The 16,201-nt window shown below is 48.4% G+C and overlaps 1 protein-coding gene across 1 annotated transcript in view; it reads left to right on the top strand.

Annotated features, from left to right (window-relative positions):
- Positions 1-7,421: 7,421 nt before the first annotated feature.
- mib2 (MIB E3 ubiquitin protein ligase 2) overlaps positions 7,422-16,201 on the top strand; it is a 54,291-nt gene continuing 45,511 nt past the window's right edge. Inside the window, exons 1-2 of the mRNA XM_080533709.1 lie at positions 7,422-7,584; positions 14,799-15,203. Coding sequence (XP_080389835.1) covers positions 7,521-7,584; positions 14,799-15,203 — 469 coding nt within the window. The 5' untranslated portion in view covers positions 7,422-7,520. The remainder of the gene's footprint in view (positions 7,585-14,798; positions 15,204-16,201) is intronic.

Below are 16,201 nucleotides of genomic sequence, written 5' to 3'. Positions count from 1 at the left end.
ATTAAATTAAAATGATTAAATTCATCAGGGCATATCAAATTGGGTGTCAAGTGAAAGCCATGTGTCTATATTTTGGAGAGATTATTTCTCAACTATCATAAGAATAAGGATAAGCAAAGGCAGTGCAATAGTACAATTCTTTGGCTTTGGTTCCTCAACATTGACATTGCAGCATTCAGATCTAAAAAAAACACAATAATAATCCAAAGTAACCTAAGTAAGTAAAATAAGTAAGCCGACATTGATAAAGTCATCCAGTGGTTTTACAGTGGAGGGATGTTACTATGATTTCCCACAGTTTTTTTGGCTGTACCTGTGGAACAGGTAACCCTGGTAACAGAGGGTTCTACATGGAACTTAAAAGGGTTCTGCATGGAATTTAAAAGGGTTCTGCATGGAATTTAAAAGGGTTCAAAATGCTGTGTTCCACACAGAACTGTGGGAAACCATACAGTATCTCATGCTTCACAAAATGGAGACTTCATTGAGTACAGTGGGGAAAGCAAAGCTAGTCACAAATCACACCTAACTGCCTAACATACGACTGATGACTTATCAACGTTGCACATATCCACAACAGGGATTTGTCTCCTACATTTGTCTTGTCTCCTTCATTAAAGAGCACACTGCACTGACTCACATTTAAAGAAGACATTGACTCACACACCTGACTGATGGTGCGTCTATAAGACAGGTCCGTGGGTTCCCACACTGGGTGCAGAGAGTAAAGAATGTTTTCCATTTGGTGGAGGCTATCTCGGAGGCAAACTGGGAGCAGCATGCATGGGTGTGTCTGTGTGTGTCTGAACATGACAGGCCCTATTTGAATTGGATTTTTTCCCCCCTTCAAAATCAGTTCATTTTGGGTGCCGAAAAGTGTAGGCTATTTTCTTTTGGCACAAGGTAATAAGCGATGCTTCTCTCCCTTCGTCTAATGCATAAAGATGGATGTTCACTCTTAAACATGTGAAGTTTTATTTAGTTTAGTTGTCCAGGGTTGGTGGTAGGACTGTACTTATTGTATTTAGGCTAGTCGTAGGTTTATTGCCGGATTGAGTGCGTAGATCTGCAGTAAGTCACAGACCTAAGTAACTCAGCCCATAGAGAAAAGAGAGGGTCTCATTATTCTGTTGTAGAAACATTTTCGATGTTGGATTATAGTCATTGTGTGCGTTTGTTCTAGGCTATTACCAGCAGAAGCTGTCAACACAATGTCAGTTGCAATTTTCTTTTGCGGACTGTTGGCACATTGTAGGATTACAGAGGGGATAGAAAGAGCTTAGAACGTACTTTTACTGGAAGGCTTTTTTAGCTTGCGCAAAAGAAAGAAAAGCGTAGTTTCACCCGACTAGTCCGAGGCGGATGCCCCCCCCCCCCCCCCCCGCTGAGCCTGGTTCCTCTCAAGGTTTCTTCCTACCAGGGAGCTTTTCCTTGCCACAGTGCCCAAGGAAAGCTTTTGGGGATCTACGGTCGGGTCGATACAATATCTTAATTGGTTCCTCTCCCCAGAAGTTGGCAGTTGCCTCTTTAGGCTTGCTATGAAATGACCACTTTCTACTAATTTGTTTTAATTCTCATCTATGCTGTTGTATTGTATTAATTTTGTTCTTGCCACATTTAGCCTATTTGATCTTGTTTTAATGCTTGAAATGTAAAGCACTTTGAGCTGCATTTTATGAACGGAAGGTGCTATACAAATAAGGATTATTATTATTATTATTATTATTATCCACATTGTGAACTAGCGTACATTTAGTAGGATTTCTGTCAAACCGAGGCGTCTGCAAGGTTGTCCCCTAAACATTGTTCAATGTCGATTACAACTTTACAAGCTATTTATTCCTTTAACAATGGGAACAGAGGTCACAAGAGCAACAATGGGAACAAGAGGTCTTTGAATTCAGATGAATTGAGTGGCTCTTAACTAGGCCTAGGTTATCTCTTAACTAGGCCTAGGTTATCTCTGCTGAGTGACTCTTAACTAGGCCTTCGTTATCTCTTAACTAGGCCTAGGTTATCTCTGCTGAGTGACTCTTAACTAGGCCTAGGTTATCTCTGCTGAGTGACTCTTAACTAGGCCTAGGTTATCTCCACTGCTTGTATCAGGACGTGTCTGGGCCCCTCAGACGTTGTAACACAACAATGTTCAACAACATCCTGTGCTGCTCCGCCTCAAGGCTTTGTCAGTGTTCTGTTCCCTTCAGCGTGCCCTGAGGTTGCCTTGTCACGTAGGCTATAATATATCATATATATGTATGTCATATGTCATGTATATGACATTTTAGCTGAGGCTTTCATCCAAAGCGACTTACATTGCAGTGAGTGGCAACATTTTTCAGTATATATGGGCCCAGCGGGAATCGAACCCACAATCAGGGGCGGCTGTGGAGGCTGTGGAGGAGGTAGAGCCAGCGTTTAATGATCGCAAGGTCGGCGGTTTGATTCCCCCAGCTGGGGGCGGGCCGGCGCCTTGCATGGTAGCTCGCCGCCGTTGGTGAGTGAATGTGTGTGTGTGAACTGTGAACGGGTGAATGTAGGGGCCATTGTAAAGCGCTTTTGGAATAAGACGCTAATATAAGTGCAGTCTACGTTTACAGTCTTAAGCGTTGTTAGCACCATGCTCTACCAGCTGAGGACCACCGGCTGTTGGCATTGATCAGGCCTGTAACTCCGTGTGAGGTGATGGTAGAAAGAATGAAACCATCTGGTGTAAAAATAGGCGGCTATTTATGAAGATAACTAGTGTCCACCAACGGATAACAAGCCAGCTCAAGAACTCACGATGTGAACTTCCTCGTGTTGCGTTGTTGTTGTTGTCATCAGACACTGGCTGGTTTGACCATTTTCTCAGGTAAAGCAATTTCGGGCAAACAAACCCCTATTTGCATCATGCTCTTTGTTGTTATGACGAGTGAGTGTTTCACCTGACACCTCCTCAGGCTATTTTGAGAGCCTCGGGACTCGGGAGTCAGTCTTGCGTGACAGTGTCCTTCCAGAAGAAGAGCTGTGTGGGAATGGCTCCTCTCTCTAGTCCTCTCTCTACCCCTCTGTCTAGTCCTCTGTCTACTCCTGTCTAGTCCTCTCTCTACTCCTCTCTCTAGTCCTCTGTCTAGTCCTCTCTCTAACCCTCTTTCTACCCCTCTCTCTAGCCCCCTCTCTAGCCCCCTATCTAGCCCCCTATCTAGCCCCCTATCTAGCCCCCTATCTAGCCCTCTATCTAGCCCTCTATCTAGCCCTCTATCTAGCCCTCTATCTAGCCCTCTCTATAGCCCCCTATCTAGCCCTTTATCTAGCCCTCTATCTAGCCCTCTATCTAGCCCTCTATCTAGCCCTCTCTATAGCCCCCTATCTAGCCCCCTATCTAGCCCTCTATCTAGCCCCCTATCTAGCCCTCTATCTAGCCCCCTATCTAGCCCTCTATCTAGCCCTCTATCTAGCCCTCTATCTAGCCCTCTCTATAGCCCCCTATCTAGCCCCCTATCTAGCCCTTTATCTAGCCCCCTATCTAGCCCTCTATCTAGCCCCCTATCTAGCCCTCTATCTAGCCCTCTATCTAGCCCCCTATCTAGCCCTCTATCTAGCCCTTTATCTAGCCCCCTATCTAGCCCTATTAGTCCTATCTAGCCCCCTATCTAGCCCTCTATCTAGCCCTCTTAGTCCTATCTAGTCCTCCTATCTAGCCCTCCGCTGCCCCCCCCCCCACCCGGCTGCCTCACCCCTCATATGGACAACACAGGCTTTGTTGTTTACGAGACGTAGAACAGAGCAGCAGACCTCATTATTGGGAGCCTGTCTGCTCTGTGGCGCACCACCACCTCCTGTCCCTCCGTTTCATTGGCCAGTCATGGGAGGGGAGGGGAGGGGGGCGGAGAGGGGGAGGGGGAGGGGGTGGAGGAGGTGGGGGGGCTTCATGTGTCAGTGTCAGTAGAATACAGTTCGTCTGGCTGCGTAGCACACATTGGCCGTGCCTTCCCACAGCTATGCCCACATTAAAAGGGCTGTTGTCGGTCGGCTGTGAAAATGCACACACGTGTGGTCTCTCTCTCCCTCTTCTATTTCGAGGTACCCCCCCAACACATACAGACACACACACACACACACACAGATACAGACACACACATACAGACACACACACACACACACACACACACACACACATACAGACACACACACACACACACACACACACACACATACAGACACACACACACACACACACAGATACAGACACACACACACACACACACACACACAGATACAGACACACACACACACACACACACACACACACAGATACAGACACACACACACACACACACACACAGATACAGACACACACACACACACACACACACACACACACAGATACAGACACACACACACACACACACACACACACACACACACACACAGATACAGACACACACACACACACACACAGATACAGACACACACACAGATACAGACACACACACACACACACACACACACAGATACAGACACACACACACACACACACATACAGACACACACACACAGATACAGACACACACACACAGATACAGACACACACACACACACACACACACACACACACACAGATACAGACACACACACACACACAGATACAGACACACACACACACAGATACAGACACACACGCACACACACACAGATACAGACACAGACACACACACGCACACGCTGGTTCGGGATTGAAAATTAGAATCATGGCAGGTGCTCATTCATCAAGTCCCCCTCCACCCCCCCCCCCCCTTTTCTTCTTCCAACCCCCCTCTCCAAACACACACTCCCCCCCGCCACCCCCCCCCTCATCACCCCTCCCCCTAGGCTCTCTCCTCTCCGCCCGTCTGTTCACTGGCAGCACAGAGAGGGAGAGGTGTCCCAGGGGAAGGGAAAGAGGGGGGCTATTCAACACAGTGTATGTAGCTTGCGGACGTACGTGCGTGTGTGTGTGTGTGTGTGTTGACAAGTGAGCGCATGCACACTCGTGTGTGTGTGTGTGTGTGTGTCACGGGTTCACCGATGGTGACAGGAATAGCAGCCCGAGAGCTGCTCCTCTGAGTGTACAGAAGCCCTTCGGCTGTGTGTGTGTGTGTGTGTGAGGGAGAGAGAGAGAGAGAGAGAACGCGTGCGTGCGTGTGCGTCTATGCGCGCGCGCGTCGACCTGAATGCGCCGCCACTCGGGCCAGCCACTCTCTCCCCCTGCCGTCTCTCTACCCTCCTCTGGTAATCCCTGCTGACGAGGCGCAACAAAGGACTAAACGCCGGCTCTCCCTCCATCATCCTCCTCCTCTTCCTCCTCCTCCTCCTCCAGCAGCAGCAGCAGCAGGGCCCTCCTCTACTACTCTCCTCCTCCTCCTCCTCCTCCTCCTTTCTACACCCCGGCTGCGTCTCCTCCTGTCTCCTCCTCTCCTCCGCCGGCTCTACAGGGGTGAAGCAGCAGGCAGGCGCGATGATGATGCTGCTGCTGTTGTTGCTGCTGCCGCCGTAAACACTGCTGCCTCCTCTGCTTCCTGTGCAGCTACAGCTGCTGCTGGCTGGTGGCATTGTTACTGTTGCTGCTACAGCTACATCATCACACCTCTGGAGTACTGGTGTTCTGCTCCCTCTTCTTCCTCCTCCTCCTCCTCCTCCTCCTCCTCCTCTTTCTCGTGTGGTGGTCTGTTTTTGGAAGCGACATCACCACCACAGGGCTAGATGCTCTAGCATCTCTCCCCCCTAGCAGGATCTAATCTATCCTCCCTCTGGGTGGAGGTGCTGCCTGCTACCCCCCCGGGGGGCTGTTTGGTTCTCCTGCCCCCCCGCTCCCCTCCCCTCCCCCCCTCCAGGGGGGCTGTTGGTGCTGCTGATTCCGGGGCTGTTGGTGGAGGGGACTGCTGCTGGTCCCTCTCTCTCTCTCTCTCTCTCTCTCTTTTTCACCATCTTGCGCAGATCGGAGGAAGGAGCCCTTTCCTCTCCTCCTCCTCCTCCTCCTCCTCCTCCTCCTCCCCCTCCTGTGTTTTTGTATCCTTGGCTGACTGCGCGGCACGCGTCTGTTCCAACAGGTAAACCACGGCTATTAAACCGAGCCGTGATGTATTATATTTCTTTTTTGTATAGCTCTGTGACGCAATATTTCACTGATGTCTTTCTTAGTTTTGGGGGTGGTGTAGGCTATCTATGGGATGCTTTCGAATGTCTTAATTCAGACAGCTATTTCTGACCACATTCAAGGTAACATAATGCCAGTGTATGCATAGTGTACAGTATTGCTTTCGCTGTTGCTGTATTGCCTTCATTGTTTCCGGTCCAAAGGCTCATTGAATACAGGAGAGTGTTTTGTTTTTGGAAGGATGATGGTACTCTGTACATTTTCACTTAACATTTTGATTAGATGATTGGGCCTTTATCTTATTTTAGTCATTTATTCGTGTTTAATGTATTGTTAGATATGAAATCATTGGTGAATTAGAGACACTCGTTAGAGACCAGTGAACTACATGCATGCGCAAATTCTGAGGCAATGTAACCAAGACTGCAATTGGCTACACTACTACGATTGTTGCCATATATCGTTGAAAACTGTAGTAAAGCCCGCAGGTTGTTTAAGGCAGGACTCTGACGACCTCCCACACATGTTGTGTAACCAAACCCGGCTAGATCCCCACGCGTGTACGCGTTTATGCTAAGTCCTCAGAGAGGATCCCAACAGTAATCCTATTCCTAACCATAGAATTCCTCTGAAGGTACTCTTCATTGTCTTTTATGAAGCAGCATTACAGACTTAAGGAGAGGCTGACAGAGTTTAGCATTTGGAGCCTGACTCATCATTTGAGAGAGCTTTGATCCGATGTGGAGAGTGAGGCCTGCGACACAACAGGTAGCCTGTTTCAGTATGACGGGATTAAGTATTAAGTATGATCACCGCCAGAGAGTGGTGACCTCGGCTTTGTTTGGAATGGGCCATAGGACCTAATAGGTGATCGAGTGAATCGATGATTTCCTCAAACATTGTCTGCTGATTTGATTGATTGATTGATTGATTGATTGCCGTTGATTTGAATTGAGGCCCCCACATTTCCAATTCAGAGGGCTAGATAGGGGGCTAGAGGACTAGAGAGAGGACTAGAGGGCTAGAGAGAGGGCTAGAGAGAGGGCAAGAGAGAGGGTTAGAGAGAGGGGTAGAGAGAGGAAGGCCATTCACACACAGCTCTTCTTCTGTAGGGCTTTCTCTTTACAAAAAGCGTCTTGTTTTGGGTCTCTGATAGGGGAGTCCAGCACGTTCTGTCCTTGATTAACGTTGGGTCGGTTTAGCCCCCCACTTCCAAAACAAAGAGCAAAGTTCACACCAAGACAAACAGAGAGAGAGAGAGAGACTGCTAGAACGGGTTCATTCCCCATGTTCCAGGACGTCTGGTCCAGAGTGTCTCGAGCTCTTTGACAGGACAGCTGGTCCAGAGTGCTAGGGCCTCGGTATAGACGCCGGCCATAATGACCAGTGACACAGCACTAGGCCCATGGTCTCCTGTGGTGAAATACAACCGCTGAAGATGTTCAGAAGTGGGCTGAGGATCATGGGAAGTGAGTTTTTTTGTCTCTTTTTTAATCTTTGTGTACCAACAAAAGCCTACTATTACTACTATTACTACTACTACTACTACTACTACTACTACTACTACTACTACTACTACTACTACTAGCTCTAGTCTGGTTAAGGTTTATTTTTGTTGCTTATCGTTGCTGATGTACAGAGTCAGTGTTGTGTGAATTCTGTGTGGATATGAAAAGCGCTGTACGAATTACATTTGGTATTAGCCTGTTTGGAGCACACATCGGCTGAATGTTTGGTACAAACAAGTTGGTTTGGGTGATTTACTTACTTACCGTAGTTAACGTACTTGATTTATTTATTTTGTGACGAGATGTTTTTTGGAAAATGGTTCTGAATGTCTTGTCAGATATGCAATATCTGAAGCTTTCTCTGAACCAGTGACAGTGCAATGAGTTTGTAGTAGTACCATGTTTTTGTTACATAATTACACACCGCGTTGATAAAGAGTTGAGAGTCACGCTGGCCTTCACAGCATCCGCAGAGAGTCAACAAATGTCAAGATATGAGGACAGTTTTTGATTGGGAAGGCGGGGTAAACAAAATGCATGTGACATTGGACTGTTTTTGCAGTTTTTTCAATTGTGTAAACGATTTTGAATCAGTAAATCACAAGACAATGGGGACACAGAGTGGGGGGGTCCACACAATTGTAGCATTTCAACACCACAATGGTGTTGTGTAAAAAAGCAGCACAAAACAACTAAGGATGACGCAAAATCACAACAAATGATTTACACAATCGAAAAGCAGCAAAAACGTTCGTTGTTTGTTGTTTTCGATTGTTTAAACCATTTTTTTACTGTTGTGATTTGTGTGCGCATTCCACTCTTCATTGTTTTTGTGATTTTTGTTTCTTTTGGAAAGCACAAAATATTTTCTTCCGGAAACAATCTCCTGTCAAAGATTCAACATAAACGGACAGTAATTGTCTAATACAGTTAGCCTAGCTACTGTGAGGCGGAAAGATGGAAGGAAGGAAAACAGCAAATGTCCCGTAATGTTCTAGCCAGGGCCAGGTCTGATGATGTAATCTTGCCAAACGGGTTGTTTATCCAGGGTCTATATCGATTCCTCTGAAAACTTTTGGTCACCAGATGTTTCTGACACGCTCCGGTTCCAGCTGGCTTTTTACACACTCACCCCTTTCAGATATCAGGCCAGGAAGCCCTTAAATAAAACGTTGTTCTTATTAGGACCAAACCATGTGTAGCTAAGCGGTCTCAAGGGACTGTACTGTATGTGGAGTGGCTGTGAAGGCTTATCTACACACACATGAAAGTGTGTACTTCATCTACAGATGTGTTTGTTGTAATTAAAACGTACTGTGGTGAACACTGTATTTTCTGCTCAAGGGGCTATGAGTGAGGTATTTAACCGTTGATACGCCAAGCAATACCTCAGTTTGTGCGTCCCTGTGCCCCTGAGTGCAATGTGTGTCTGTGTTCAAGTTTTATTGTTACGTTACGTCACATCAAACAAATATAAGAGAGTAAAATTCTTAGGCTTCGGTTCCTGACATTGCAGCACAGTAAGGCATAATAGGCATAATTCAAGATAAAAAGTGACATTAGTGTGTGTGTGTGTTGGGGGGAGAAAGAAAGGGAGAGAGAGAGAGAGAGGTGACGTCAGGCCCTCGTGTGTGTGTGTGTGTGTGTGTGTGTGTGTGTGTGTGTGTGTGTGTGCGTCTGGCCCATCTGTTGTGAGTAGCTGCTAATCCTGGCGGTCTTAGTCCTCAGACACAGATTGGCAGGGACGGCTCCCTAAGAGGTGGCCTACCCAGGCCTTCTCCTCCTCCTCCTCCTCCCACCTGCCTAGGCCTCCTCCTCCTCCTCCTCCCACCTACCCAGGCCTTCTCCTCCTCCTCCTCCTCCCTACCCAGGCCTTCTCCTCCTCCTCCCTGCCCAGGCCTTCTCCTCCTCCTCCTCCCACCTACCCAGGCCTTCTCCTCCTCCTCCTCCTCCCTGCCCAGGCCTTCTCCTCCTCCTCCTCCTCCTCCCACCTGCCCAGGCCTCCTCCTCCTCCGTCCTCCCACCTACCCAGGCCTTCTCCTCCTCCTCCTCCTCCTCCCTACCCAGGCCTCTTCCTCCTCCTCCTCCCACCTGCCCAGGCCATCTCCTCCTCCTCCTCCTCCTCCCACCTTCCCAGGCCTCCTTCTCCTCCTCCTCCTCCTCCTCCCACCTGCCCAGGCCTCCTCTTCCTCCTCCTGCTCCTCCTCCCCCCACCTGCCCAGGCCTCCTCCCCCTCCTCCTTCTCCTCCTCCTCCTCCTCCCACCTGCCCAGGCCTCCTCCTCCTCCTCCTCCTACCTCCAGGGAGGAAGGACTCCCACCGTGTAGCCCTGTGTAGCCCGCCTGCGTTGCTAAGCCAACAAACACCTCACATGACCCAGCGCAGGCAACCCCTGTTCTCTGTAGGGACTACGAACCATGGACTCAGCAAATAGTTTCAGTGTGTAGATCAGTGGTGGATTTGGGGGGATCTCTCACTCTCTGTCTTGCTTGTTTACACTCTCACTCACTCACTCACTCTCTCATTCTCTCACCCTCTCTCTCACTCTCTCACACTCTCACACTCTCAGTCACTCACCCTCTCACTCACACTCACACTCACTCTCACTCTCACTCTCACTCTCACTCTCACGCTCACTCTCACTCTCACTCTCACTCTCACTCTCACTCTCACTCACTCTCTCGCTCTCACTCTCTCTCACTCTCTCTCACTCTCACTCTCTCTCTCACTCACCCTCTCACTCACACTGGCTTACTCTATCCATCTCTGTTAATCAATATCACTCCTGCTTTCTTTTCACAATCTGTTTGAATACTTTCTTTATTCTCTTTCCCCCCCCCTCCCTCTCCATTCTGGTCTTATCTTGTTATGGATTTGGTCAGTCAGTAACCCTAGTGGTAGGTGAGTTGTGTCCGGTTTCATATTTACCAGATACTTGCCACACACACTGATGGGGATGTAACCCATTATGTAACCGATTGGCTGTAAAGTATTGATTCCAAAGATGTCCCCCCACCGCCCAACGTTTCCCCTTGGCTTCCCTGATGTGATCTGAGGAGTGTTGTGGATTAATTAATGAGACTCAAAATAGGAACTTGCTTTAAATCTAGGTATAGTATTTATTGAAGAAAATTATCTTACAGCTCGAGCGGACAGTCAACTTCACAATGGGAAGTTAAAGAGACTACACAAAACTCTCATATAGTACAATTGATATATTGTTAACATAGTCATAACATTGATAAGGAGTCTGAGAACAGGGAGTTAAGTTCTCGTGGGACCGACAGCGAGTCCTTAACGAACTGTTTATGAACACAAGGCCCAAACAGCTCTGTGTTCACAAACAGGACAGTCAGACTCACAACAATCCCACAGGGACTCCTCATGGAAACATACTGTCACATTCTGTATGAAAATGAATACCACAGGAATACATATAATGTTAAAACATTCATAAGATGAAAAAATCCATTCCAGGTGCAACTCTGCTCTATCAGTGTGGACAGAGATAAGCTCATGCTCTAGTAGAGCAGTAGGGTTCATTTAAAGCCGGGATAAGAACGTGTGGCGTGTAGGTTGTAGAAGTCACCCTCCTCCTCGAGTCCTCCGCCATGCTGTGAGCGTACTTGGCACAGCCAGTCGTCCTAGCCTATTTAATACTGATGAGATATCAGCGCGCCCTAGCCTAGCAGGCTGGTGAAATGAAATCCCTATCTGATAAAGGCTAATGATAGCACAGAGGGAGTTTTTTTTTTTTCCCCCTCCTCGAAATTCTTCTTTTTCCTTATCCCTGTCAGTTTCTCAAGGCCACGGGCGGTGCGTTCAGTTAATGTCAACGATTCAACTTATTTTCCTGGAGAATCAGGGACTGATAATGTTTTATCTTATTTTTATAGATTTAAAAAAATCTCCCAGTTAAATCCTTGTTGCTTCCTCCCATCTCGTCAGTAATGTCAACGATTCAACTTATTTTCCTGAAGAATCAGGGACTGATAATGTTTTATCTTATTTTGATATATTTTTCAGTTAAATCCTTGTTGCTTCCTAGTTCCTCCCATCTTGTCTGGTTGTCGACACATGTGAAGAAGGGGGGAGGCAAGGAGAAGAAGCTGCTTTACTTAGTGCTTCACACTATCGGTATGCGCGTCACGCCAACCCTCCCTGTTTAACACTGACAACACGACCTGTTGTCGACAGTTAAGATGGAGGCTCCTTTGGTCTCTTGCCTCCGGCGGCCCCGGGACCGTGTCATCTGGAGCGTAGCGCTCTAATGGAGCCGTCATTACGACGGCGGCGGCGGCGGGGTGAACGATGCGCTGCTGTCTCTCCCTCCTCAGAGACGAAACGCTTCTCTCTATTATTGAAACTGACAAATGTGAGGCCGGAGCGTCTCCGTGGTTACCGGGCTCCCTCCTTGTTGTAAGTGAGGCTGTTGGGTTGGCAGGCTGTTATTTATGGAGGTCACATGGAAGCTCCAGTTGTTTATTTCTGTCAGGAACGGGCCGGCCGGGGCCGCCTGGGTGAATGTGCAACGCACTGATACCCACGTAGACACACACACACACATACACATACACATACACACACCCAGACTATACACACACACACACACACCCAGACTATACACACACACACAGACTATGTACACACTAAGTCCCTGAGTCGATCATGTTCTCAGGAGGGAGAACAATAGGATTTGATATCTGTGTTTTCCTGTCAATACGGGTTGCCTTTTTTGCTCTCACTCTCTCTCACACACACACACTCTCTTATGACACATACACACGCCCTGAGTCCCTGAGTCAGGCAGGCGATCGGAGGGAGAACAATGGGATTTGATATCGGTGTTTTCCTGTCAGTAAGCGTTGCCTATTTCGCTCTAGTTGTTCTCACTCTCTCTCTCTCACACACACATACATACATACATACACACACACAGTCATGACCACACGGTAGGCTGGGGGTGGGGCATTGGTGGTGGTTCACTGCCTGAGAGAGTGGTCCCCACACTGACACGCAGGTGTCACATGGCTGGCCAGGGTAAGTAATCCGGTGAAAACAGGCTAAACCGTGATGATTTCTGGGCTGGAAAGCGAGAGTCTGGCAACCTGCTCATCCCTGCTAATCCCCCGTCCTGTGTGTTTCCACGCTTAAGCAGATGCCTTTAATACCGAAATGACATTGAACGCTTTATCTTTGCAAGCATACACATTACACACAAGTATCATCACAAACATATGTTGCTCCAATGTTTTTCTTCCTATTACTGCTGGATTAATCTAGATTTGATACTAAACCGTGTGGCTAAACACCAATATTTAAGGGTGAATTGCGCTGACAACATAATACAGAAAGGTTCAGGGCAGTCTATGGTGTTTGGTAGAATCACAGTTGGTCATTCTGGGGTAGAGGACTGTGTTGTTTGGGAGTGTGAAGCGTCCCAGGTAGTGTGAGTGTCCGTGGGTAGGTACTAGCTGCTGGTTTCCCTCTGTTTTTGGAAACGGAGTGTGAAATAGTCTTGCAGGTGAGAAGTGGCGATAATTAAAAAGAGATTTTAAAACAGTCGGAGCTAGACTACGGGAGAATCAGAACCGTTCTTTTTGCCTTCCAATCCGTTTGTCTGGCAGGCATAGGCCTACATTTCTTATTTCACTCTGCTTAGGACTTTGAGTACATGCATGCACACACACACACACACACACACGACATATATATATATGCTCCATTGTGGGGCTGTTATGAAAAGGCTCCAATCTCAGGGTAAGCTGTAGGCCGTCCAGTTGTTAGCGCAGTGTTTCGTCGACGGGGGCTAGCGGAATCTTTAATTGACTGGTGTAGCAATTTAGCACTAAATCGACGGCAAAAGTGTGGCCCCCTCTAGCGGCTGTGGCCCTAAACAACCACACAGACTGTTTATGCCAGCGGCCGGCCCTGACGATCGCTGAAAAAAATCCCAAAATCCAAACCCCGTAGTTGTTACAACGACGGTTGGAACCCACGTCAGAGTCACGGTAGGCGGGAACATCGCAGAGAAAAAAAACGGCCCTGTCGTCTAACTGACAGTTGGGGGTTATCACGGTTCAAAAACAGTTAATTCCACTTCAGGCTAAAACACAAAAAACGACAGTTTTGACTGTGTAGCATGGATGACTGTAGTCTGAACGTCTGTTCTGACTGAGGCGTTTTTTAATCTCGAGGAAGTTCGAGGAAGTGGATAGACGACGTTCGGTGTGGTCAACTGAACCCACTTCTTCTTCTTCTTCTTCTTCTATGAGAGAATGTCTGCGGCAGGACTAAATACACCACGGGTATGCAGTCTGACTGGCTGGACTGGCCCGGGCCCGGCCACTGTTTGTCACACAGTAGCTCATTGTGAGACTTCCTGCTCTCTCTCTCTCTCTCTCTCCGCCGAGCCACAGACCTCATCACCACATCAATGGCCACAGCAGCAGTGGAATCTAAATAGCGGAGTCGTCATCGTTAGGATGTGTGGTCTGTGTGCTCTGGCTGCTGCTGCTGCTGGGGCAGGGCAGGTCAAGGCTAGATAAGAGCGCGGCGGGGGGGGGGGGGGGGGGGGCGTAGCAGGGGGGGGGTGTAGTGGGCCGTAGCGGCGGTGTCTAACGTCCAGCTGCGCCCTCCTGAGAGGGGCCGCGTCACACAGCGTGGGGGTCAGTGAACACAGTGAACGCTCCGATAGGAAAGAGGGAAAAAACACAGAGCTCCTCCGCAGTCATTTACATTTCTGACATTTCTGACATTTTTCTATCCAAAGCCGACTGACAATTAGAGATTACAGGGGACACAGTCTCCCTGGAGTATCTTGGGGCTACGTGCCTTACTCAAGGGCACACTAGTGGTGGTGGTGTTGTTCCAGGGTGGGATTTGAAGCTGACCTTCTGATCATCACCAGTCCAACTCACTCTCACTGTCCGCTAGGCGATCACTACCCCATTGAGTACATTAATTAAAGCCTTGGCCTACTAGGCTATATTTACCTATTTTGATTTGAATTGTGCGTAATTGTTTGGGGTGGGTAGGTTTTCTTGAAATCATCAGTTATGATTTTTTATAGTTTTTTCCTGATGAAAATGTTAAGTCAATTTCCAAAGTGAGCACCCACCCCAATGCTTAACCATCTCCTCCTGTCTCACCCCCCTCCTCCCCTCCCCCCTACAGTCTCCCCTGATCTGTGCCCGGAGGTGCTCCTGGTGCCCTCCCTCTCCTCGGGGCGGGCCCCCCCCCCTGCCCTGCTGAGGCCCCGGAGGCGTAGTACCGCCGACACCCCCGCCGCCGCCCGCCCCCGCCCCCACCGCCGCTGCTCCGCCCCCCCCAGCCCCGCCGGCCCCCCCAGGGCCAGCATGGAGGTGGGCATGCGCGCGGTGCGCGGCCTGGACTGGAAGTGGGGTAACCAGGACGACGGGGAGGGTCACGTGGGCACGGTGGTGGAGATCGGGCGCCAGGGCAGCACCACCACACCAGACAAGACGGTGGTGGTGCAGTGGGACAGCGGGACTAGAACCAACTACCGCACGGGTTACCAGGGCTCCTACGACCTGCTGCTCTACGACAACGCACAGATCGGTGAGAGACTAGAGGGCAGATTACTGGTTTCAAATGGAGACTTTTTTGGGGGGATTTAATTGGCACCTCTGTCCATGAAGGAAAAGGGGGCGGGGGTGTGCTCCATGATTGCTCAATTTCCCAGAATGTAGAGAGACAGACTTCAATTCTCAGCATGTTTTATATAAAGCTATAACATTACCATTTAGCAGAAGCTTTTATCCAAAGTGACAGGCTACACCTGAACTGTCCCTCCTGAGACATCTACTACCCCCTTGTACTGTTTCCTCAAAGTCATAATAATAAATAAATCTTATTCTAGCACGACGACTGCCAATGGCTCCAGGCCTGAGCATAGATTTCTTTTTCCTGCTATGATCACTGGTGGATAGATGATTCACTTACTTAGTCAAATGTATTTGTTGTAAGTCGCTTTGGATAAAGGTGTCTGCAAAAATGCAAAAAAATATAACATTTAAAGATTACAGGCAGTCCCTGGTGTAAACTTAGGGGTTAAGTGTCTTACTCAATGGCACACTAGTGGTGGTGTTCCCAGGTGGGATTTGAACTCATGACCTTCTGATCACCAGTCCAACTCACTATCCACTAGGCCAGGCCACCACTACCCTCAGCTGTTTATGCAGATGCAGTAATGGGACAGTGAGGCGTTTTTTGCTGCTTTTGCCCCGTACACTCCGAAAGTTAAAACAAGTAGGGTGAATTCTGGGTAATGTGGGACATCTGGTCACGAGGGACAGCTGAGCTCCAGTCCCTTTCTGTGACACCACCCCCATGAAGGGGAAGGGATGTGATTCCAGTCACAAGACACCCACGCTAGTAAAAGTCCTCTTAGAACAGGAAATAAACACAAGTGTCCCACATTATACCCAATGTCCCAGATAACCCAAATCCACCCTACTACGTATGAGGGTAGAGTAGGGATTTCTCTTTTATTTGATGTTATTTGTTTACATATCGGTGGTTTCACCGTTCCTAAAAAGAAATGACAACACTTTTTT

This window comes from Nansenia antarctica (assembly GCF_963989245.1).
Source record: "Nansenia antarctica genome assembly, chromosome: 6".
Taxonomy (NCBI): Eukaryota; Metazoa; Chordata; class Actinopteri; order Argentiniformes; family Microstomatidae; genus Nansenia; species Nansenia antarctica.
Note: the sequence above shows the minus strand (reverse complement) of the source record. Positions and strands in the feature narration are given on the sequence as shown.